This window comes from Lagopus leucura, unplaced genomic scaffold, assembly GCF_019238085.1.
Source record: "Lagopus leucura isolate 7727_CA_CO unplaced genomic scaffold, USGS_WTPT01 Super-Scaffold_100018, whole genome shotgun sequence".
Taxonomy (NCBI): domain Eukaryota; kingdom Metazoa; phylum Chordata; class Aves; order Galliformes; family Phasianidae; genus Lagopus; species Lagopus leucura.
In genome coordinates, this window is record NW_024962272.1 from 7202168 (window position 1) to 7225946 (window position 23779).

Consider the following 23779-nt stretch of genomic DNA (forward strand, 5'->3'; position numbering starts at 1 on the left):
ATAATGTTTTAAAAAATAGGCAGAAAAAATGACTCAAGAAAGATATGAACTGTACTTTATGTACATTTGCACATTTCTCAGTAGTGAATACTGCAAGCAAAATTAGTTTTTGTACATCATCACCAGAGAGAAAATGCACAGCATTGAAGGCTTCAGATGCTATGAGCAAAACTGAAAAAAAAAAAAGTACTTTACTACTGAATTATACATAATTGACTTGAAGTCACTAAGAAGAACAGCTTTGTATGTGGCTTTTCAATTCTATTTTGGATTGACTTAGTATTTTTAGATGAGAACTGCATTATGGGAGGTATATACCGCCAAAACATACATCTGCAGGCTCTACTGAATACTGTCAATAATGGCAGGTATCCACGAAGCAGCATGTGTACAGAGAATGGCAATGGGACTACAGAACAGCCTGGAAAGCTGGACATCCTTCAGTGTGAGACACTGGAGTTTTTCTGTCTTGTACCAACTCACACATCAGTTGTAAGAACATTTAATAGCTACCTCATGAAGGTGCAAGTTCAAAAATTAAATAAATAAAATTGAGAGTTCTACTTTGCAATTCATTGTTCATGAAATAGCGGAAGAATATAAAGAATTATTACCATTTTGCTTTTTCTTCCAGATGTTTTAAACAAGATTTAAACTGTCGGAAGACAATACTAATAACTGTAAGCCAAATATTATCATCTAGTATTTCTAACTTCAATCAGAAAGAAATAGGGAATTCTAGATGTATTTAGGCAGGAAAAGTAACCACGTAAAGTCATCTCCTTAATAAAAGGTAGATACTAATTCATTATTATTGCCTTCCAAGGAAAACCATAAATGAAAAATAAAAGACAAATCATTTTGATATTAATACTGTTATTATTTCTATTTCTTAAAATAAAGACTGTTTATAAAATAACGAATTCAGAAAAAAATGAGCTCATAGTCTCTGTGGCTTAAATTAAAAAAAAATCTGAGCTGTTCTCTTGGCTTTTTTAATGGGAGGAAAGAGCACAACCTTAGTTTTTAAATATGTACTTGGTACCTGCTGGCTGTCATGGAAATGAATTCTTGGAAGTTACATAAATTCTCTAATAAATTTGGACAAAATGAATCTGATGTATTGGGTCACGTCCTATTATTATCATTATTACAGTTCAAAGAATTAAAGAAAATGAATGCAGAATTATCCAGTGACTGTGTAATCAACATGTACACTAACTTTATATGCACAAGAACCACCTGAAACTCTCCCAAAGTGGCAAGACGTATGGCAGATATTTTGGCATCTTTAATGAGTGCATTTGCCATGTGTAAGAAGCTGTATATGTTCAACACATTATTTCATTCCTACATTCTAATATTTTTTCTGAATCGATATGTAAACTAAGGTAATAATACTCTATAAGGCAGGTAATACCTAGCAATATTTCATTTACTATCTTCTGTGTAAACTTCAAGAATGTTAAGCCCATTCATTCAAAAAGAAGAGTTTACCAATAACTCCTTTGTTCAAAATTCATGTGTTATTTGCAAGACTGAAACTTTACTTATGCTTTTGATAGAACAGGAATCCCCTAATGGGATATCAACTTTATGGTTGTCTCAATACTGGATATGTGAAATGGAAATATTATGAACTGCCTTCTAATGTACTCCATTCAAATATTTTGAAGGTTGTCTGTAAAATAATGAATAATAACATGAAAACATATTGAGAAAAATCATGCACATATCAAGAAATTTTATCACAAATTGAACTATATACCTATGCTTCACTCAGGTGTGCTACAGACCAATTCACATATACTCAGTCATGATTAAGATAGTTAGCTATGTGTGTTCAAATAATTTTGGAGTTAAATTTTTCAAAAAAAAAAAGTACTCTATTATCTTAATATTTAGTATTGGTAATTTAATGGCATTGAGTATGTTAGAAATGATAAAAACCAATTCACCAAACCAGAAAGATAAACAAAGAAATGGAAGTCAACGTCAATTTGGGTTATAAAAATTACCTTGTACAGATTCTCGTCTTTATGAAATGTCTACAAACAAACAATACAGCAATAAATGTGGAGGAGCAGAGGAGAGGAACTCACATTGCTCTAATATCTACTGCTGATGAAATCAGAAATCTTGGGATGAGAATTTTAAGTGCTGAAAGATATGAAAAATCCTTAGGAAAAATTATCCCATGTTCAAAGCTTACTGCAAAAAAAGATTCCACAAAGAGGTTCATATGACTTTAATTCTAAGTGTAGAGTACAGAAGGGGATCTTCAAAAGCCAAAGGACTGAGTTTCACAGTGACTGGCTCAAACACTCCACTGTATTTCTAGGTGTCCTCTTACATCTAGCATTCTCCTTAACCCAAACACAAGGGAAAAAAAAACAAACATCAACAACAAAACACTAGAAGGAATATTTAACTCTGGGGAAGCAACGTAAGGCAAAAGAAACAAACCTATGAATCCACGTTTCTGGACTCTTTGGAAACTTGGTTAGCGCCAGTTTTCCAAGATGTAAATCTTTAAGTGGACTTAAAGTGCCAGAAAGTATTAATTCTTTCCTACAAAAGATAACATAAATTTGTTTGAGTAAGGAACATAATCTGAAAATAAACCACAAATCGCACACAGAATGGCTTTTTTTTTTTTTAAATATAATAGAATTTGATAGATTAATCCATTGCACTCAGGTATATGCAGGCACTGCTATTCAACCACGCTCAGCAAAATAAATCCCAGTCTCATAACTTTATCTTACTACATTCAACCCATTGTTACTGAACTCTTAACAACAAGAAAAAAATCACTAAGTCAATTTTTTACTCATTATTATTATTTTGAGTGTGGCTCTCTATCACATTTTCTGTTACTAACAAAAAAGCCACAGTTTGGGCTACATGTTACGCCTGCTAACAATAATGTTTTTACTGGTAGGCTGTAGAAAAATCTTAATAACACAAATTCCTTCTCTTTTCATTAACACAAGGACAGCTAAGAGAGTTACATATACATTTAAACATCCTTTCTGTAATTCAGCCTTCAGAACACTCTGCAAATTTGAAAATACTTTTACTCCTCCAGACAGCCTCCCCACACACATTTAACTTTTTCACACACAGTTTTTAAATATGGCTCAAGACACAGTATCAAGGATTCCTAAATTTAGAAGGAAGGAATATTCTGCATGTAGAATATTTTTCAAAATGACTATAAAGGCAGAAATCACAAAATTTACTCATGTGTAAAATGAGTAATTATTTATTAAAATTAAGCAAAACTTAATGCTCATTCAACATAAGCTTTCCCAGACCTCCTACACAGACACAGTAGAGCGAAAGTTTGTATTTTATCTTTTTCTTCCTTCTTTACACAGAGTTCCCTGCTTCACATCTTGTTCGTTTTTCTGAATTTAGAATCTCCTTGCCCCTCCCAAGGGTATTTGAAAACATCAGCCTGTGACTGGTTATTGTAAGAATGCTTCTTTCCACATCCTATACTCTGATCTACTTTAGAGACACTTTGAAGTAAAGATAGAGAGAATTCCAGTTACATTATAATTACAGGAAACACGCCTTTCTCAGAACCTTTAGTAGCTAGAACTAAAAACTTAGCAGTAGCAATGTTGGTATTTTTATTTTTGTTTCTAAATAACATAGTCTTCATCATAATGACACGCATGGCACCATCAAAATGATGTGCATGGCAACAGGTTAAGTGAGAGGTGCACTATACTGTGTAGGGTACTTCTCCCATTTTCTTGGTGGGGATGGAGAGAAGCTGGTAGTATGGAAAAAGAACTGCTATGAAAAAAAACTTAACCTACTATTTCCTGTAGGAAATTATCTGAATCTCTTTTCATGTGCTTCATATTTTTACTGACACTTCTGAAGTCAGTGGCATTTCACAAGAAAGGTTTGAATTTGAATTTTCAAAGCTTCTTGTTATCTGATGCTTTTTGGCTTTTGATCAATTATAGATGCCAGAAAGCACTTCAACAAGAACAGTAATATCTATGAAAATTTACTTCACAATCATTTACATACATGCTTTGGTCATTTTTAGCTTAAGAAGATTTTTCAGCTTCTAAAAGCAGATGATAAATTATGATCAGTGACTACAAGCATCTTGTTGCACATTCTGTATAACAGGAAATTCTATCTCAGTTCAAGAAACAACACATGCCTGCTATTTCTTAGCATGCTTTCCTACACCACACAATTAGCTCTTGCTCTGTTCTTCCTGCTTAGTTTCTACCCCTCTGCAGCTTCCCAGCTCCTTCTAATTAAAATAAACACCTAACCTCTGTGGGCATATTACAACGTTTAGAATAGCTCCAAAGAGAGGACAGATTATTGGCTCCTAGCCAGTTTCAAATTTTACATTCTCCAGTCCATCACTAACAGAACTTTCTATGATTGCCAATTCCACTTAAATGTTCACTGGCCTTCCATACTGCCACTCCAGTCATGCTCTGCCAAGCCCTGACCCCTTTGTAAGGAAAAGCTTTTCTCTTCCTACTCTCAAACCCTTTTCCTTACTATCCAGGCTCAATATTGTTGGATCAATCACTATCTGCGAAGCTCTCAGTGAAGCTCTCAGCAGAGAATTCAACGTAGGAAACATGGATAATCTAAACTTAAAATGATGCAATTATTAGATTATAGGAAGCACTCTATGGGAAGAACTGCTGCTGTTAATCTTTTTACTTTTAGGCTTAGAATCTATAATGCTTTTTTCCCCTTGCAAATAAAACAGGGAATTTATGTGTCAAGAACATAAGATAAATCTGGCACAACAAACATCCTCTGTGCAAGATGAAAACAATCATCCCACGACTGATCCATCATGTTCTGCAAGCAGAGAGCAAGTCCCACGTAATTAGTTCCCACTTTAGTTTCCTTCACAGTACAAATTTATCTCCAACAGATACTGTGCTGAACACAGCCTGCCCTCTATGCTGTGACTGCACATACCATCCTTGTTTGGTTAGCCTGACCTGCAGTGTACTCGAGGGAGGCTGAAGTGTGGTTCTTTAGTTTGAGCTGTGCCATTATGTACCTGCCCACTCTCTGAAAGAGCCACCTCCCAGCAGCAGCCTGAACCAGCACAGGTCCAGGTTCAGAACATCAGTCCTCCAGCTAAAGCAAACGCAGCGATAAATCCCTCAGATAATGGCTGCAACAACATCACCTTCACTTTGAATGTTACAAAGACACACTACCAACCAAGCCACCTTGTCAAGAACTAGAGGCATGGCCATCCTCTGTAGTCATTTGCATACTGGCAAATCATAAAATTCATCTATATTCTTCAACATTTTTATTCGATTTGCAATTTAAATTACATATATAAACTGCACACGTGAGAACAAGCAATGAGCAAGTTCTTTTAGCTGTTAGGCAGAAAAAAAAAGTAAAATCATGGATGCATTTATGTTTATACAAACAAAAAACAACTGAAATCAGTTTTAGGTGCCATAGGATTACATTACTGTAGGAGCTCTAGTGTTTATGCATGTTAATTCCTTTTTATTACTTGAAAGCTACTCAGGGGTATACATTTTCAAGACAGTAAGCCCTTTGCTACCACTTTCACCTGCCTCTGTTAGATTCAAGATACTGGAAGGTACAAAACCTTGCAGAAGTTTTCAGCATTACACCAGCAATGAAAGAAAAAATCTGAATGTGCCATCAAGGCTATCCACAGCCATCATCTTTTTGTTCATTTTCCCTACAGAAAAAATGAACTTTAACTTCGAAACGCCTTTTATATATTTTTAAATTAGTCCTCCTAGATATTAAGAAGTTTCTGTCAGACTTCCAACCTCCTACTATTTCCGTAAGACTGTCTCAAATCTTACCTTGGAAGCAGAACATCCTCTCACCTGGGAGATCTATACAAAAATTATCTGCTTCAGAACCCTGTGAATACAGCTTCCTCCTCTTCTTTTTGCAGTGTACCTACTGAGGCCTGTTCAGCTTTGATAACAACACTAAATTGATCAGTTATCTCAAAAGGACTCAGATATAATATTCAATGAGGGATAAAACAAAAACAATGAAAACAGAGAGCAGGCATTAGCTGGATACCATGATTCAGCAAAAACATATGCCCACCTGCTTCAACAGACAGAGGCAAGGAAAGTAACACTTTCAACTGAAACAAAATAAGGACCTAACATGTATTCACATGCTTTAGCTGTACTGAAAAAAAAAAAAAAAAAGTTTAGAATTATTTGTAGCACATGCAGGATAGAAGAGATTCAACATTCCTTCAGTGCTCTGTAGCTGAGAAGCTGCTGCTCTATCATTAGCTACCACTAAATGCAGAGTTTATGCTGACTTGCTCATTAAGGCCCAGATCATTCTGATGTCATTTACTGAGCACAACTCACCTCACATTCCAGGCTGTGGTGAAGTCTGGATTCAGCAGCAACAGCGTACATGTGGTATCTATCAGCTCTAAAACGAGTGAACAAAATATACAAAGATTAGCAATGGTTCACATATTCTAGTGGTCTCTTTGCAATCCTTTAGTCCCATCCTTCATTAAAGTCTCTCCTTGCCTGGTTGCCATATCTATGTCCATCTCTACAGAACACGGAATATCTCATTTTGGAAGAGTCTTGCTAACAACTTTTGTCTAAGAAGTTTGCAGCTGGAAATTTCAGACCACAATCTGTATGCCTAATTATCTACCCAGATATACCTATACATCTATCTATCCACACAGATATATGTATAGATAGATACACCCATATAGAGATATAAATATCTACTGGGTTAGATAGATTCACGTGTATTGTATACCCTCAGAGATGGACAGTGACTGCACTGAATCCTTGAGTATACAATAATGTAAATTGCAGACATACTGAATGTATTAAAGAGAATTCTTCAAAGAAAATCCAACAATTTTGAAATGAGACAGTAACATTAAAAGTATACTCTTATTATTTCTGTACAATCCTGAGCTGCAGATATGTGCTACTTTTATACTATATAATGTACAGTTACAAAACAAACAAACAAAACTAGATACTGTAGCAAGTTATACCTAGGAAAACCTAGGGAAAAAAAAAAAAAGAATTAGGATCACAACATAATTTAACTATCCACATGCACATACATATAACAGAAAACATTTTTCAGTTCATTCTGAACTGACAGCCTTGCTTCAGACTATGGTATTATGGATATTCCATACCATATGAAGTCGTTCTCAGCAATATAAGTTAGAGAAAAGAAGGATGCAAGAAGGCACATTCAGAGCGATGGTGTTTGCCTTCCCCAGAAGCACTCGCTTTCCTGGGAGGGGCTGAACGTCTTCCTGCTGACGGGAAGTATCACATTAATTCCATTTTTAGCTTTGCTTGTGTGCATGGCTTTTGCTTTACCTAGTAAACTCTTTATTTCAACCCATGAGTTCTAACACACCTTTCCTGTTCCCTCCTCCACGGAAAGTGAGCAAGCAGCTGTTTGAGTTCCACCAGGGTAACAGCGGATCCTAGAGGCATCTCCACCTAACCCTGAGAGGCTAGAGACTGCCACATGTTGATTTTCCTTAAGCTCCGCTCTCAGGACATGCAGCTTCAGATCAGTTACCCTGTCAGCGTCACCACAAATATCCAGGCTTTTATTGTCAACAAAGTTTGGCTACATTCTCTCCTCAACACTCTGTATTTAAGAAACTAAATAAACTGTACTCCAGGTGATTTCCAGCAGATCACTTACATGTCAGAGAAATAAAAAAGTAAAAGAAAGGAGATGGTCTTGTGGAACTAAATTATCTCTAACTGGGTCTCTGGCTGCAAAATTACATTTAAAAAACCTACCAGTGACATACAACAATAAAGGAGCATATTACTTCAGAAAGTACAGGAGATCAACTTCACCTACCTTTTTAACCAAGAAATTTCTCTGAGAGTACAGTACCTATTGCATATTACTGCATGCTTGTTTGCTCATTCATGTCTGACAAAGTAATTTTGTGTATCCTGTGTTTCCATGGGTTCTTGCCCAGGAGGACTATGTTATGTCATTATATGAGGGCAATATACTCGTAAGTGTGAACTCACGTAATTATACTCACATTTCCTATATGGTGAAAGGTAGTGAAAGACTATGAATTACAGTGAAGGAAAGTGAAAGGTAAACTTCAAAACGTAGGATAAGAAATAGAGCAACAACAAAATGCTGTGACAAAGAAGAGGTTCTGAAGAGGTTCTGAATTAAGACATAGTGTTTGATTTTAATAATTGTTTCAGTAATCATTAGCTACTGTGACTGCACAATCTAGGGCAGAAAGGATATATCCAGCAAAAGCTTATCACAGCCCAGTTCATTCTTTCAAATTCTTTCAAATACTTTTCAGAAAGAGTATTCAGAGACTATATGACTCCATGTAGAATACAGTTTGTCCTACAAACTCATGTCTGCCCAGTAACCTACTATGGTGATGTCAAAGGCTTGGAACAGCACAGAATCATGCCCAATCTGAGCAGTAGCTCATCTATCATACTGTTTTATATAAATGCTTGGAGATTAATGAATGAATAAATAAAAAATAAAATCACTGTATCCTGAGTATTATCAAAGGAAAAAAGCAGATGAGGAAAACCTCAAAGAAATATCTAGTTCCCTTAGTTTGATCTTCTTCATAGTTTTATGCAGCAAAGAGCAGATGTAGATTTCACAAAGCTTGAATTTCCGAGCCAGAGATGCCAAATGACAGAATTTTAGAAACCTCTGAGCCTTCTTCCATAGAAAGTTGTATGACAGATCTAGCACATAATGTCAGCAGTTGCCAGATTGTTCTATGTCAATAACAAAACTCGACTTCATTTAAATTTCAAAAAGCACTTTCAGCTGGATTTTATGAAGAATACAGCATCCTAAATGCTGTATCCAAGGTATCCTTTTGGACATGGGAAGTCTCTCCAGACGGAGAAGGGCAAGTATGACCAGATTTCTAGCTCCTTTTTATTTTTTTCACCCCAAACATGACTGTATCCAAATTTTTGTTTTTGTACATACATTATACTAACATGCTTTTCAAACAAAGGCTGTTTTAAAGGTGGATCAATGGGCTTAAGGGAAGTAATGATTTTGAGTACATGCTGAACAATATTTTGAACAAAAAGAGAAGATATTTGTAGCAATTTCAGACAACCATTTTGTGATATCACAGATAGTCTGCATTCAAAAGTTAAAACATTTTGAAGAAAGGAGAAAAACTTCTAAACTAGAAGACCAGCAAACAGACATGATTTTGGATTCCAAGAAATCTTATTCAAACTTGCAAAAGAAACCATAATAAAATTAAGCACCTGTCCCAATACATTATCAATAATTAACTATCAACTATAGTTAACTATTAATTAACTATAAAGAACCAGATATTTTTTCCAGATCTTGCTAGAATATCAGATGAAATCATAACACTTTAATCAGGACCCAATTTTTCTTTTCTGTTTGATCTAAAGTAGCTTCTGGTAATTCCAACAACACAAAGAAAGTAACAGGAGACTGTATTTGTGATCACTGTTTATTAACAGGTGTCATCAAAATATGCAATTGAGTTTTGCAGCAGCCATAATTCTGTACTTCCACTACATCCAGAAGAAAACTACCTTGCCAAACACTCAGTATGTTTTATCTACAAAAAAGGATTCAGAGGAAAATCCTTAAGGATTTTGTATTTCTAATGTAAAGAGCTTAAACTACATAAAAAGCAATTCTGTAGGTCAATCTGGAAAATACCTCTCTCCTCATGCCCTCCAAAATTTTTGCTCAGTTTCTGCTACAATTTAATGGTAAAGCATATTAAATACTGCAAGCTACACAGAGCTTCCAAACGTTATTAACATGGTGGGGTTTTGATCATGTTTTACAATAGTTACATAAAAACTTGGTAGACATGGAAATACTGCAGGTTATCTCTTCTCAAGCATTTTACATTGGCTTTCAATAATTAAAGAAACAAAGGAGAGGACAGTTTCTCTCCAAAGGATTGAATCAAGTGAGATTCAATCAACAAATAGGCAGTTAGCTAAGTTTCACACTACTCTGGTTATTTCCTGACACCATTTTATGACCTATGTTTTCAGAAGGGAGGATCTGAAATGCTTCATCTGGGTCGGAAGCAGAAAAATTTTCTGAACAGCCACAACACTCTTGTCATACAGTGTCACCACAAAAAAACAACTAAACCTGCCTAAAAGGGTCAGTGTGTCATCAAGTAAGATTCCAAATGAGAAGACTACAGAAAGAAAAGTTTCAAAGCTGACTGCCATTGAAACCTGAAGCCGTGACAAAGTTGCTTAAACTACAATTATCCTTTCTCATTCTCAATTTAAACAAAGTCACTTTGTAAACAAGTATCTCCAGACCACACTGGTTCATAATTCTTAAAAAAGTACTCAAAATAGACAAAACTATACAAAAGAATTTTTCATGCAAGTAAAACAAACTAAAAAAAAAAAAAAAGAGAGAGAGAACAACAACAACAAAAGAAGAAAAAAGAGAATAGAGTTTTACAGTTAAAAAGTTTAACAAGTTGTTTCAACAAACAATTTCTGGTACCCCTACGTCCAAATAAAGCAATGCACTTCTTTCTTACTTCAGATCCACATTACCACAGATGCCTTTCTGTCACAGTACATCTTTCCTTCTGCAAACAAGTAAGACTACTTTCCTAAATCACTCATGGGAATAAGTCATCTCCCTTCAATACTTCCAGATTGGGCAAGAGAAAGGATTTTTTTGCATTTTCAACCAAGAAACAATAGAACTATCTCTTGTGATGCACAACACAAAGCCAGCTTTCCTCAGGTTTCATTCTTCTTTTAGAACAGGTTGAACTGCATTTAAAAAGGGCCAATGTCATGTCAAAAAAAAGGTAAAGAACATAGCTAAGAATCAGGTGCTATTTTCTCACAGGGTAACTTACCATCTTTGTTCAGCCATTGTTTTCTCTGTCTGTAGAGTAGAAGTTTGTTGTGGACATATGGCAAAAGAAACTTGACACACCAGCTCTCCACACCAAGCTTGTTTTCCACCAGGACTATTGGGCTCCGGTTGTATCTTGCTTCAGGACACGGTATTAATCCAATTTCATCTCTTAAAAAAAAACAAAAAAAAAAAAAACCAACCAACCAACCAAACAAACAAAAAAAACAGAAAGAAATGCAATTAAATTTATTTCCAGTATTTGACAATTATTTTTTTCTAAACTTCAGCTGTCAACCCATCACCTTTCTCCCTGTTTTTACCGAAGTCTGTGCTCATTATTATCAATTCATCTTCTTATTTCCTCCCAGACTTGCAGGTAAAATTAAACACATTTTTAAGAAAGTAATCTGCATAATTACACAGTAAATTAACTCAGCAAATAACTGATGCAAACACATTCTTGGTACGATTAAAGACTTAAGTTGAGAGAAAAAAAAAAAAAAAGCAAAAAACCAACCTCTTAACATTTCACATTGCTTTGCAATTTATTCAGGTAGTTGCGGTTTTAGGAAGAGTCTCTACAAAAATTAATATTATGTCTGCAATGCTGTAGCAGGAGAAAAATACAAATACTTGAAGGCATGCTGAAGAGTCTCAAAGTAATAGTCATTATTAGATAAACAAGCATGAATTCAAAGTCCTTTAAACGCCATGTTTTTTGTTTGCTTGTTTGTTTTGTGTGTGATTCTGGACTTTCTCCACTTACTCAGAAACGTTATATTCTCAAAAATTCGGAATGGGGAAGGTTCTTTTCATGTATTTACCGTATCATACCTTCAATCAAACATCTAGAAATAAACAAAGGATAGCCACAAAAATTCACTCTCAAACAAAGCAGAAGTGTCTCAAGCTTTTTAGTTTCATGGGGCCATATTATTTTTTTCCTAAGTTTTTCATGTATATGGACGGTGAAAGAGCGGTTTTGAAATCTTAAAAATAAACAAAGACTGTCAATTATTCATGCTCACTTGGACAAAAAGAAATACAATTCTACACTTTCTACTACGCATGACTTCAACATCAAATTCTGTTTAATGGAAAAAAAAGAAAAAAAAAGGAATGATAACGTACCTTATTTTTCTTTAATATAAGGTCTGTAGATTACATCCCAAGCGTTGACCTCACAATCTCAACCCAATTACCACACACTAATTTTGCTACTGGATAATCTGAGTGTACTGATTTAGTTCAGTGTCCTCAGTAGATTATTACTAAAGCAATTGAAAATGACACCATGTGTTTGTTTAAGAACAAGTATATCTACTTATTCAGAAAACTGATTTAATATGTCAGACAGCAAAAGAGCACAAATAACCTGAAGTAAGATACTTGCAAATTACTTGGCTCTGTCTCTAAACACACGCCCAGGTCCCTTACCCATCTCTTCTCCAAGAAGAGGAAAACAAAAACAAAAACAAAAAAAAAAAAAAAGAGGGAAACTCAGTTTTACTACCTACCAAACTGCAAGCAGTAGGTGATTCCACCCATGTTGCTCCACTTAAAAAAATTAAGCTTTTCACAAAGATATTCAGGTTAGACTTATGACATTCCAGACTAGACTTATAATGACATTCCAGACTGATGCTCTGATTCTTTCAACATAGTGCCTTATAGACTGAAGTTTTGTGCTTGCTGCTGACTTCGTTTCCTTTACAAAGAGGAGAACTCACTGTGGCTTTCCAATATTTGAAGGGACAGTATAAACACAGGGGGGTATGACTGTTTACATGGGTTGATAGTGACAGAACAAGGAGGGGATGGTTTTAAACTAAGACAGGGGAGTTTTAGATTAGATATTGGAAGGAAGTTTTTCACACAGAGGGTGGTGACGCACTGGAACAGGTTGCCCAAGGAGGTTGTGTATGCCCTATCCCTGGAGGAATTTGAGGCCAGGCTCTGGACAGCCTGGTCTAGTGGCTAGCAGCCCTGCATATAGCAGGGATTGAAACTAGATGATCATTGTGATCCTTTTCAACCCAGACCATTCTATGATTCTGTGATTCTGTGAAATGCTAAATTTAGTCCGCATACAAACTTTGCTCTTGCATGCTGTAACACACAGAACCTCAGAGGCAATGAGCACACAGCTTTGCTAATTAATTCTGTGAATTACCACAAAAATTCATGAGTCAATGCTTACAGACACTCCAGCAAAGGCAAATAGCAAGGGAAAGCAAATAAAAACAATCCTACACCCACACCTTCAGATCTCAGCAAACAGAAGCTTGACTCAGAAGAGCCAATTTCACAACACAGCCTTAAACACACCATGACAATTGGTAGGTAGGGTTTGCAAAGAGCTGACAAGTCAAACACCTCAACTCCAGGACATGCTCAGCAAGCCATAAGAGGCAGAGGACTGTACCGCTGCCTAATGAGAACTATGAATACAGTACAACACAAAAAGGTTTATCTGGTAAATGGTGTGCATCTTCCCCAAGATGCAAACCACTTGTCATGTGGTAGAAACATTGTCTACAATACTGTGGTTTTGTTTTTGATGTTTTGATGGGTGGATCATAAACCTTACAAAGCATTCTGGGAAGGAACAGCATTTATAATTCAAAATGCTAGAAGAGCCGGTGCCTATCTTATGTTCTAAACAATTCAGGCAAACCACCATCACTCCTGAAGGCCTCTTGGGTCTGCAGGAGCAAGTAATAGAGTAGACTCTTCATTCATTTTGTCAGCCCAGCAGATTATGCTTGAGAACACTTGCAGTCTCTGCATCATCATACATCCCAAAAAAAGTTTCTGCAGCAGGATTCACACACAGGCACCACCAGTCACTCAATTAGTCCTTGCAAAATTAAATGACTTAAGTATCCTAAATCTTGCGCTAATAGCCTCTGGTCATACAATCATCTTGGTCGAAAAAGACATTCAAGATCAAGTCCTACCATCCACCTGACCTACTGGGTCCCATCACTAAACCACGGCCCTTAGTCCTACATACGCATATGTCTTAAATACCTCTGATCACTGGGCAATCCATCCCAATGCTTGATCATCCCCTCTGTGAAGAAATTCTTCCTAACATTCAACCTACACCTCCCAGCATGAGACAGTCTGCTTATATCTATCACTATCACTAGTCACTGGAGAAATCTACACCCTACCCTCCTGCAGCCTCTTTTCCAGTAGCTGTAGAGATGACGTCTCCAGCCAGCCTTCTCTTCTCCAGACTAAACAACCTTGCTCTTTGTAGCTTGCTTTCCAGTCTCTACACCAGCTTTGTTGCTCTTCTCTGCACACACTTGAGCAACTTTGAGTACAACTCTTTTAGTGAGAGGCTGCAAACTAAGCACATGCTCAAGGCGCAGTCTCACCAATGACACATTCAAGGGAAACAATCATCACTTCCCTACTCCTGCTGGCCATGCAATATCTGACGCAGGCCAGGCTGCCATTGGCCTTCTTGGCTATCTGGGCGTACTGCTGGCTGCTGACCAGCACTTCAAGGCCCTTTCCTGCCAGGCAACTTTCCAGCCGCTCTTCCCCAATCCCGTATCACTGCAGTAGCCTGATGTGACCCGAGGGGAGGACCTGGCACTTACAGCTGTTGCGTGTTGTGTAACTCTCCACGGCCCAGCGACGCAGCAAAGGAGTGCCTGGTCATATTGACAGGACTGCACAAACCAACTGCAGGATTTAAGGCGATCATATTTACGTACAAGTTGCTCACTATACTGAAGGTAATGGCAATTGAAAGCTGTGGTTCTTTGGTCTCCTACTATCAGAAGCACGACCTACTGGTAAACTAATATTTAATTAATGTTTCACTCCCTAGATTCCAGTTTTCTCTTGAATTTTAGGATACAACTTATCTTTGCTTACAGTTACTTCCCAAATACAAGCACCAAAAACTGCACAAATTATCTTTGGGTTTACAGATCCAAAGACAGAACCCAAAACAGTAATTCACAATCACAAAGTACAATACAGAAGCTACTAGAACTTGGCACATGAATTCATCTATGTTATCACCAAAGCTTCTTCAACCTGTTCTGAGATTGGAGAAGCTACGTAAGAATAACATCCTATGAAGCATGAAGCTTCACTGTACATACCTTGTGCACAGTTAAAATCCCAGCTGTGGCAGCACAATGCTGACAGGCAGTTGCTGAATATGCTTCTGCATTTTTTAAAACATAATCTTTCAAATAACCCAACCCACAAATAACTCCCACAAAGAATTAGACAGAGGATACTAAGTAATGGTTTAGAAATTAGAATGACACACAATCAAGAGATACTGTTCAACTACAGTTATACAGATAACAAAGACTGGATCAAAGAAGTCCAGAACATTATTACTGCAGAATAGTTAACCAAGTATGAACAGCTTTTAATACTGGATGTCAATTTACAGCATGGACATTTGGGATCTGTATCTTTGTGGTAAAACAAGTCTAATGAAGTGACTACATGACTAATTGATTTACAAATTTTGAGAAGTGAGGAAAAGGGCTTTCAAAATACAAGAAAAGAAAACTTTTCTTGCATTATCACGTCTACCATACACATATGATTCTCTTTCAGAATTTCCAATAACAATTAGCCTTTAACTTATTGGTACAACCAAAATCTTTCATAAATGAAAGAATAGTAAGATATTATTGAAATCCAAAGAATTCCTAGCCTGTATTTGTTTCTAAATAAAGTATAAATATCAGACTAGCATTATCTAGGAGTTTCCTTTTGCTTGTTCTCACATTAATCTTCACTGTGAAGTTCTGCACTGATTATCCTTCCCACTAAATACTGCAAACAAATATTTACTACAGATGGCAAATTCATACATATCAATGCCGCATAAGTTATTTAACAATTTAAAGGGAAAAATATTGGCAAAGCAAACTTCATATTTAGCTAATAACTTAATGAAGTGTTTTGGGTTCCTAGAGGAAAAATCTGCAATCACACCAAAAGAAACCTTGATTCAGTTTCAAATCTATGAGGGCGGCTCAGAAAGTAATGCCTTCTATTTAATTATGATGTTCCACGACATCAGAGGCAGATATGAATGGCACGGCAGTAAAGGCTGAACCTTCCCACCAATATTTCATGCCAGCAGGCCACTGTGGATCAAGGAGCTCCTTGACCTCCTTAAGCACAAAAACAAAGCCTAATAGGGAGTGGAAGCAGGAATGGGTTAACTGAGAGGATGACAGAGATGTCATAGAGCAGCCAGGGATTAGGTGAGCAAAGCCAAAATCCAGATAGAATAAAACCTAGAATAAAGACTGGCAGTCTGGTGGAGTTCCCACTGATTGGAAAACGGGAAACATAACCCTCATTTTCAAGAAAGGAAAAAAATAAGATGCAGGGAACTACAGCCCAGTCTCAACTCTGTGCCTGACAAGATCATAGAGCAAATCCACCTGAAGGCCATACTAAGGCACACGGAAAATAAAGATGACGTGATTGGTGGTAACCCATACAGCTTCACCATGGGCAGGTCATACCTGACCAGGCTGAGTTGACACTTTTCAGCCTGGAGAAAAGAAGGCTCTGGGAAGACCTCATAGTACCTTCCAGTACTTAAAGGGGGCCCACAGGAAAGCTGGGGAGGGACTTTTATAAGGGCAGGTAGCAACAGGACAAGTGGAAATGGCTTTGAACTGGAAGAGGGTAGATTTAGACTAGATACTAGAAGAAATTATTTACTGTGAGCGTGGTGAGACATTGAAACAGGTTGCCCAGAAAGGCTGTGGATACCCCCTCTCTAGAAGTATTCAAGGCCACACTGGATGGGACTTTGAGCAACCTGGTCTAGTAGGAGGTGTCCCTTCCTATAGAAGGGGGGTTGGGAACTAGATGATCTTAAAGATCCTATCCAATGCAAACCATTCTGTGAATCTGTGATTCTATGATCACACGTTGTTGCTGTGTTCCTGATGTCAGGAGAGGGGCAGTCTGACACATTGGCATCTGACAGGGAAGTGTGTTCGGAACAATGGTGTGTCACTCAACTCCACCATGTGAAAAAATTATACCCACTGACATTTTTCAGTGTGTGCTGACCATTTATGGGGACCAAACAGTGAATGTGAGCACAGTAATGTGGTGGGTGATGTGTTTTTGTAGTGGTCACAGTGACAGTGGGTCACCTCTGCTGGCACAGATTTTTACGAGAATGGCATGCAGCTTCCTGTTCACAACTTGTGAAATTCAGAGCTCATGGTGGTGACTATAATGAAAAATTGTGTTTTGTAGCTGAGAATGTGCTCTATCAAATAGTGTTACTGTGTTTTTGTATCTGTTGTAGCTTCCATGGGAATAAGTAGAAGGCATTACTTTCAGAGCAACTTATGTAACAAAATGAAGTGTGTTTTTAAACACATTAAAAACACCAGGAGTGGAGACAGGAAAAAGTGATCTGAGCTACAGTGATACTGACATACCAGGGAAAGTATCCTCAGATTTCACACACAAATGCTGGGTTGTCCCTTCCAATTACGCCCACAAAATTCAAATAGGTTTTTGACAAGTGGGTCTTTTATTCTCATTGGCTTCATAAGCAGAAGAAAAGCAAAGTTCAAAAAGAATGCATGCATTGATGTATTTTGTGTTTACAATCCATTCAATCCCAGTGGGATAGCTCATGCAAATGCTTTTATAAGATCTATGCTGGTTGGACTTGGTAAAAGTACCAATAAATTTCACAGTCTTACAAAAATTGAGAACTAGCAAGTTGACACAGTTAGCCTGCAGAATAAAATGGAGCAATCAGACAGATGAGGTAATATTAAATTAGTGTTGTGTATTTAATTAGAAGTGAGCTTGCCTTAAAAACATGCACAATCTTGCTCCACATCTAATTCAAAGCAAACAACAACAAAAAAAAAAAAAAACCAAAAAAACCCCAACCAATAAAACCTAAGGGAGAAAAAATGATGAAACATCACAGTTAGCCTAAAACTGTATTTTACGTGGTTTTCAGTGTTCACCAGAGACAATATCCCCTTTAAACCATAGAAAGCTGGAAGCTTGCTAGAACAAAGCATCCACCTCTGACATGCATCAGGAGCAAGTGAACAAAGAATCAAAGACATGGGGCAACAAATGCAAAAGAGCACCTTTCAACTAGACAACAGAAGTATGAAATCAAGCACCAAGCAAACCCCTTATTTTCACTGAAGTCAGATGTCAATAAAAGAATTCAAATCTGGATCCATGACACAAGTAGGCCACTCAATTGAAAAGGACAGCATTTGTAACAGACTGCAACAGACCACAGCTGTCTTGGTCAATAGCAAGAAGACAAGATAACTCAGATCAACCAGAACATCTGACTGTAAGGGCTGCAGCCTTCTGCTCCAGATGTAAACAGGTGTGGTAGCCAATGGCCTGCAGCTTATCCTAGCCATGTAAATACTGGAGTTCAGAAATCCAGCAGGATTTCATGCCTACCTCAGGAGGCAAACTAGCAGCAGGTCATGCTTTCTCATACTAAGTATGATATAGTGCATCAGTTTCAGGGCACATAACTATTGCAATCTACTTTCATCTCCTGGACTGAATGAAAGAAAACAATACCAGCCATGTATTCAAAAACACAGACTCTAGGTTTGCTGTCAGGAAACAGTTTTGGAGGATGAGTAGCAAGCAAAAGGATTCTGCAGATTCATTCACAAATACTGTCTGTTTACAGTACATTATGCCTCAGATACTAAAAATGAAACTTCATGGCAAAATGCTGTTCTTTTTTAGAAAGTACCCATATGCTGTATTTTAAAACCTGGCCACCTACCCAAGTGGTTAGCTGCATTTATGGAAATACGAGGATACTCATTCTAATCCTCTCTTTCAAGCAAAATGATAAATTAAAAACTGCACATAAAGTTTTCCTAAATAACTGCTTAACATGCTATTTTCTGGAACAGATTAATAGGCCATCGCCTTGGAGACTACAGCTCTTCCATCTGACACAGAGCACTGCATTTACGTTACAAAGTTCTTACCCGTTATCCACTGCTTCATTTGTTCCAACTAATATGAAATCTGGTTCGATAGCAAGATGCTTCCCTAAACAGCTGGCACCTTAAAACAAAGGACAGCAAGCGGAAACGGGAGCAGTACAGGAGTGAACCGTTCAGCGACAGGACCGAAAATGAAACACGAACCTTCTGGCTCTTAGGCGGCCAGATAAACCTGGTTCTCGGAAGACAGCAGTAACTGCTCTGTCCTACGCAGTCATCGCATTCGTCTCCCTCCAATGCGAAGGAAAGGACCGTCTCTGTGCCGGCGGTACAGATGTCAGGCTACGCACACACGGCGCAGCTCGGGAGCTGCCAGACGGAGGCCGGACCCGCCTTACCCCACCTCGGCCGCACGTTGCACTGCCCAGCACCTAACCCCGGATTCGCACGGGGCTCGCTTAAGCAGGCGGTGCTTACACCAGCACGTCGGCCCCGGTGCTGCGGTCCCTGCGGATCTGCCGCGGCACCCGCCCCAGTAGGACCCGCTCTGCTCCCGCACAGCGACGCTCCGGGCGCCGCCGGCAGCTCGCCACCCGGCGCGCCGCGCCCTGACCTTGGCCCGGGCGCCCGGCCCCGCCGCCGGGCGGCCCCAAGCCCCTCTGCCCCGCCCGCCCGCCCGGCGCCCGCCCCGCTCACATGTCGGGGTTCCGCTTGAAGGCGTTGCGGATGTCTTTCACCACCCGCTGTACCAGCACCGCCACCTCCTCCGGCGACTCGGCCATCTTCCGCAGCCGGCCGTGCCGTGCCGCGCCGCGCCGGGCGGGCAGAGCGCTTCCGGGTCAGCGGCCGGCGGGCGCCACGGGGATGGCGCTGCCGGAGCGGAGCGGGGCGGCGGGGGCGGTACGGCCTCGGGCCGTCTGGGCCTGCGGGGGAGCCGTGCGGCCTCCTGCGGGAGGGGCGGGCCCAGCCCCGCCTCGGGCGGCTCCGGGAAATCCGGGAAGAAAAGTCTGTAACTCCTGTGCGGTGTTAGGAAGTGGCATTCCTTTATTCTTCACGATACCTACCGGGCGACTCGACAAGCTGGTGCGCGCTCTGAAGTCCTACACCTGAACAGCTCAGACATACATATGCAGTGCACTGGCGTACGCATTCATTCCTTTTCAAGGACTTGTACACGTGCTCATGTCCCTTTGGGCATGCCCAGTGGTATTCAGGCTGGTCGAGTGCCCACGTGCTTGTCCCCCTTTTTTCATGGTCAGCTTCATCATCGAATCCTTTGACTCATTTCTATCCACTTTTCCCCAGTTTGGAAGATTCCCATTGCTTGTTAGGCCATACTGAACCACCTTTCAAAAAGTAGAACCTGAGGAAAATGTCCTTGCACCTATTGAGGCAAAATATAAAAGAAAGCATTCTGTTGTGACTCTGGCGCTTCCTGTGAGGCAAAATCATTGTCTGTTATATTACTCTGATGATTTCTTAGTGAGTTATAAATGTCTTCATTCCATGCAAACAAATCAGCCTCACAGAATCTTGGAGATTAAGGCACTAATGAAGTATTTTGTGCCCACAGAAAAACTCATGAAAGCTACCCAAATAAAGGAAAATCACCTATGTAGGTGTGGTCCCAGAACATAAATTTGAATGAGTCTTAATAAGGCTACATGGAAAACCTCAAATTCGCATGTGTGCGTGATACTTAATAATTCCTGTTAATCTTACTGTAACTGATTACTTACACAGCAGTTAGCTGAAACAGTGTACTATGTTATATGTTGATTACACATTCAAGATATACATATCACTGCAAAGTTCTGTTCTCAATGTCCTGAAAATTGCTTTAAAGTAACTGATGTACTTATAAGTGGCAAAAGTAGTTAATTAGGATAATGCAATCAACTGACAATGTACAGTAGGTGAGCATGCATTTTGAAGAGGTCTGCATATTGAATTGCTACTCTTACTCAAATATCACAATAAAAATATATTTAAATTGTATAATTTAGGTACTTATTGTCAAATTATATAAAGCAGGTTTGGGTATTAGTTTTGCATACAATTATATACAGTAGCTTTCAGGTGTATTCACTGAGTTGAAAGTGAAGCATACTTGATCCAATTTGAGGGCAATTGTAATAAATTATTTCAGCAATTATTTTAGCCTTGCTAAGCTTAATGTAAGGCACATGAGTAAGCTGTAGAAACTATGCCGTCATGAGATAATCTAAAAGTTTACGTACCCTTTTCACAGGAAATAAATTTCCTTGGGTAATCTGGGAATATAGATTATGTTATGTGACTATGATATTGGACGAGGTGTCAAAAATCTTGGAAATAATTTGATTGAGGTAATGCTTCTATGATGAGTACAGAGTAATATGTTTTAGTAGCTATCCAAAGTGATATAACAAACCTGCTTTATAAGCATAAATAAATAACTAAGCGCCATAATCTCTCAACTGAGATGCAGTTCAGCAGGCATGAAATGAAACTAAGATCTTCGTAGTCAGCTTTGCAGAATATGCCTGATGGTCTTGGTTCATTTCTGTGACCCTCAACTATTTTAATTTGTTATTGCTTTATAAGCAAGTTAAATCATAGAATGCCTTGGGCAAGACCTTAAAGATCATCCATTTCCAACCCCTTTGCCATGGGCAGGGCTGCCCCCCCCCACCAGCTCAGGCTGCCCAGGGCCCCATCCAACCTGGCCTTGAGTGCCTCCAGTGATGGAGCACCCACAACTTCTCATGCCCATGCCTTCAGTAAAGAATTTCCTCCTAATATCTAATCTAAATCTCTCCTCTTTTAGTTTAAAACTGTTGCCCCATATCCCATCATTATCAGATTGTGTGAAAAGCCAGTCTCCATCCTGTTTATAGGTATTCCCTTTAAGTACTCATCTGCTGCAGGGAAGTTCCCCCGGAGCCTTTTCCCCAGGCTGAGCAAGGCCATCTCCCTGTTTCTCATGTGCTCCTACTCTCTGATCATCTCCTGGACCCATTCCAACAGCTCTATGCTTTTGTTGTGCTGGGGGCCCCACACCTGGATGCAGTACAGTACAGTACAGTGCCCCACAAGGGAAGAGCAGAGGGGGACAGTCACTTCTTTTGCCCTGCTGGCCACCCTTCTTTTGATGCAGCTCAGGATATGGTTGGCATTCAAGTCCTCAAACACATGCCACTGGCTCTTATCAATATTTTAATCCACCAAGACCCTCAAGTAGTTCTCCACAGGATTGATCTCAGTGAATTCTTCCACTTGACTGTACTCATGTCTGTGATTGCCCTGACTTGGATCAGCACCTTGCACTTGGCCTTATTCAACTTCATTTCATTCAGGGGCCTACACCTCCAGCTTTTCCATGTCTCTTTGGATGGTGTTCCTTCCTTCTGTTGTATCAACTGCATAAATCAATAGCATTACTGCGAATTGAAGTATGATAGTTTGCATTAAAACCCCTCACAGTTGAAACTAATCCTGTTCTGGGAGGCTGGACACAGGTGCACGGGAAAAAAAATGGGCACATTCATCTTAGTGATGTTCCATCACTGAAGATGATTATTCTATGTAGATCACATTGCACAGCCAATAGGAAAAGAACTGCGTTAACCCTGTCCTTGTTTTACTTTTATCACAGTGATCATTTGATAATTTGATAGCCATACAGAAGACAGAGAACATTTTTTCAGAATGCAACAGAAAGTCATCCATCTTCAGATTTCTCAGTATTTTTTTTTAATGTCAAAAAATATGATGCATGCATAGTTTATGCCTTGTAGTTATGCACACGTTTGTTTTTCAGGCAAGCAAGCAAAGATTATAACTGCATTAGTATAGTATTCAGATACTGTCAATTACTTCTTATTTTATTGCAAGGAAACTAATTTGTATGAAAAAAATTATCCTAGTGTATTGAGTCAAAATTTTATCTGCCAATATAACGCTTTTACTACAATAAATTACTCCATAATCTAACACCTCCAGAATTCTTACCATAATTACTAACAGTAGTGATTCATCCTGTACAAGTTGTTTAACTCTTACTCTTGTTTGAGAGGGAGGAGGAGTTTATATTCTCTATTAACAGAAACACTAAAAATTGGGGAAAAAAATGACATTTTAATGAACTTTCTAATATATAAATAGTTTAAGTTTTTGTATAAGATTCATACATATATGGGGTATATTATTGTATAACTATGGGGAATGTTTTGGAATGTTTGAAGCTACTTTGTGATTAAAGTGGTATGTGCAATCTTGGTATAAGTCCTAGTCCTAAGCCATATACAAGCCTTGTCCACACCACATTCAAATTTAATTTCAGATGCTGTGCTTACAGAGGTGCTCAATACTGTATGGCAATGCCTTCTGAATTCCTCTGTTGCTCTCACTCACGTTACATTTGTGACTGAAAAAAGCTGGTTAGCAGGCTTCATCTAGCACAACCTTTAATGCAGATGATGACTCTGTCCTTCCTCTGACCAGAGTGCCCCTCACCATATAAACTCAAGCACTAGTCTTACCCCTTAATTGCTGCCAGCAACCTCAAGGCGCAAGAAGAGCTGATGGCAGCATTTCTAATGTCCCCATGAGTCGTGCTGACTGCAACTGCCACTTTATCTCATAACTTTTTAAATATTCCTTGTTTTCTCATGATGATTGCTTCTTAAATTATGAGTAGGTGTAGTGACATGGTTTGGCATATACTGTCAAGTGAGTGGGCTAGCCCCATAGATTTTTCTCTGATAATAATATGGAATTTTCTTTTGTAGTTGCACTCTATATTATTATAGCCCACTGAAGGATGATAACAATTAAAACTAGTTTAATTG

The 23779-nt window shown here is 38.7% G+C and overlaps 1 protein-coding gene across 1 annotated transcript in view; it reads right to left on the minus strand.

The window, feature by feature from the left end:
* PTAR1 (protein prenyltransferase alpha subunit repeat containing 1) overlaps nt 1–19758 on the minus strand; it is a 34758-nt gene extending 15000 nt beyond the window's left edge. Inside the window, exons 1-4 of the mRNA XM_042877466.1 lie at nt 19644–19758; nt 10961–11130; nt 6405–6471; nt 2467–2571 (exon numbers count right to left, since the gene is read on the minus strand). Of these exons, the coding sequence (XP_042733400.1) occupies nt 2467–2571; nt 6405–6471; nt 10961–11130; nt 19644–19729 (428 nt within the window). The 5' untranslated portion in view covers nt 19730–19758. The remainder of the gene's footprint in view (nt 1–2466; nt 2572–6404; nt 6472–10960; nt 11131–19643) is intronic.
* Between the last annotated feature and the right edge of the window lie 4021 nt (nt 19759–23779).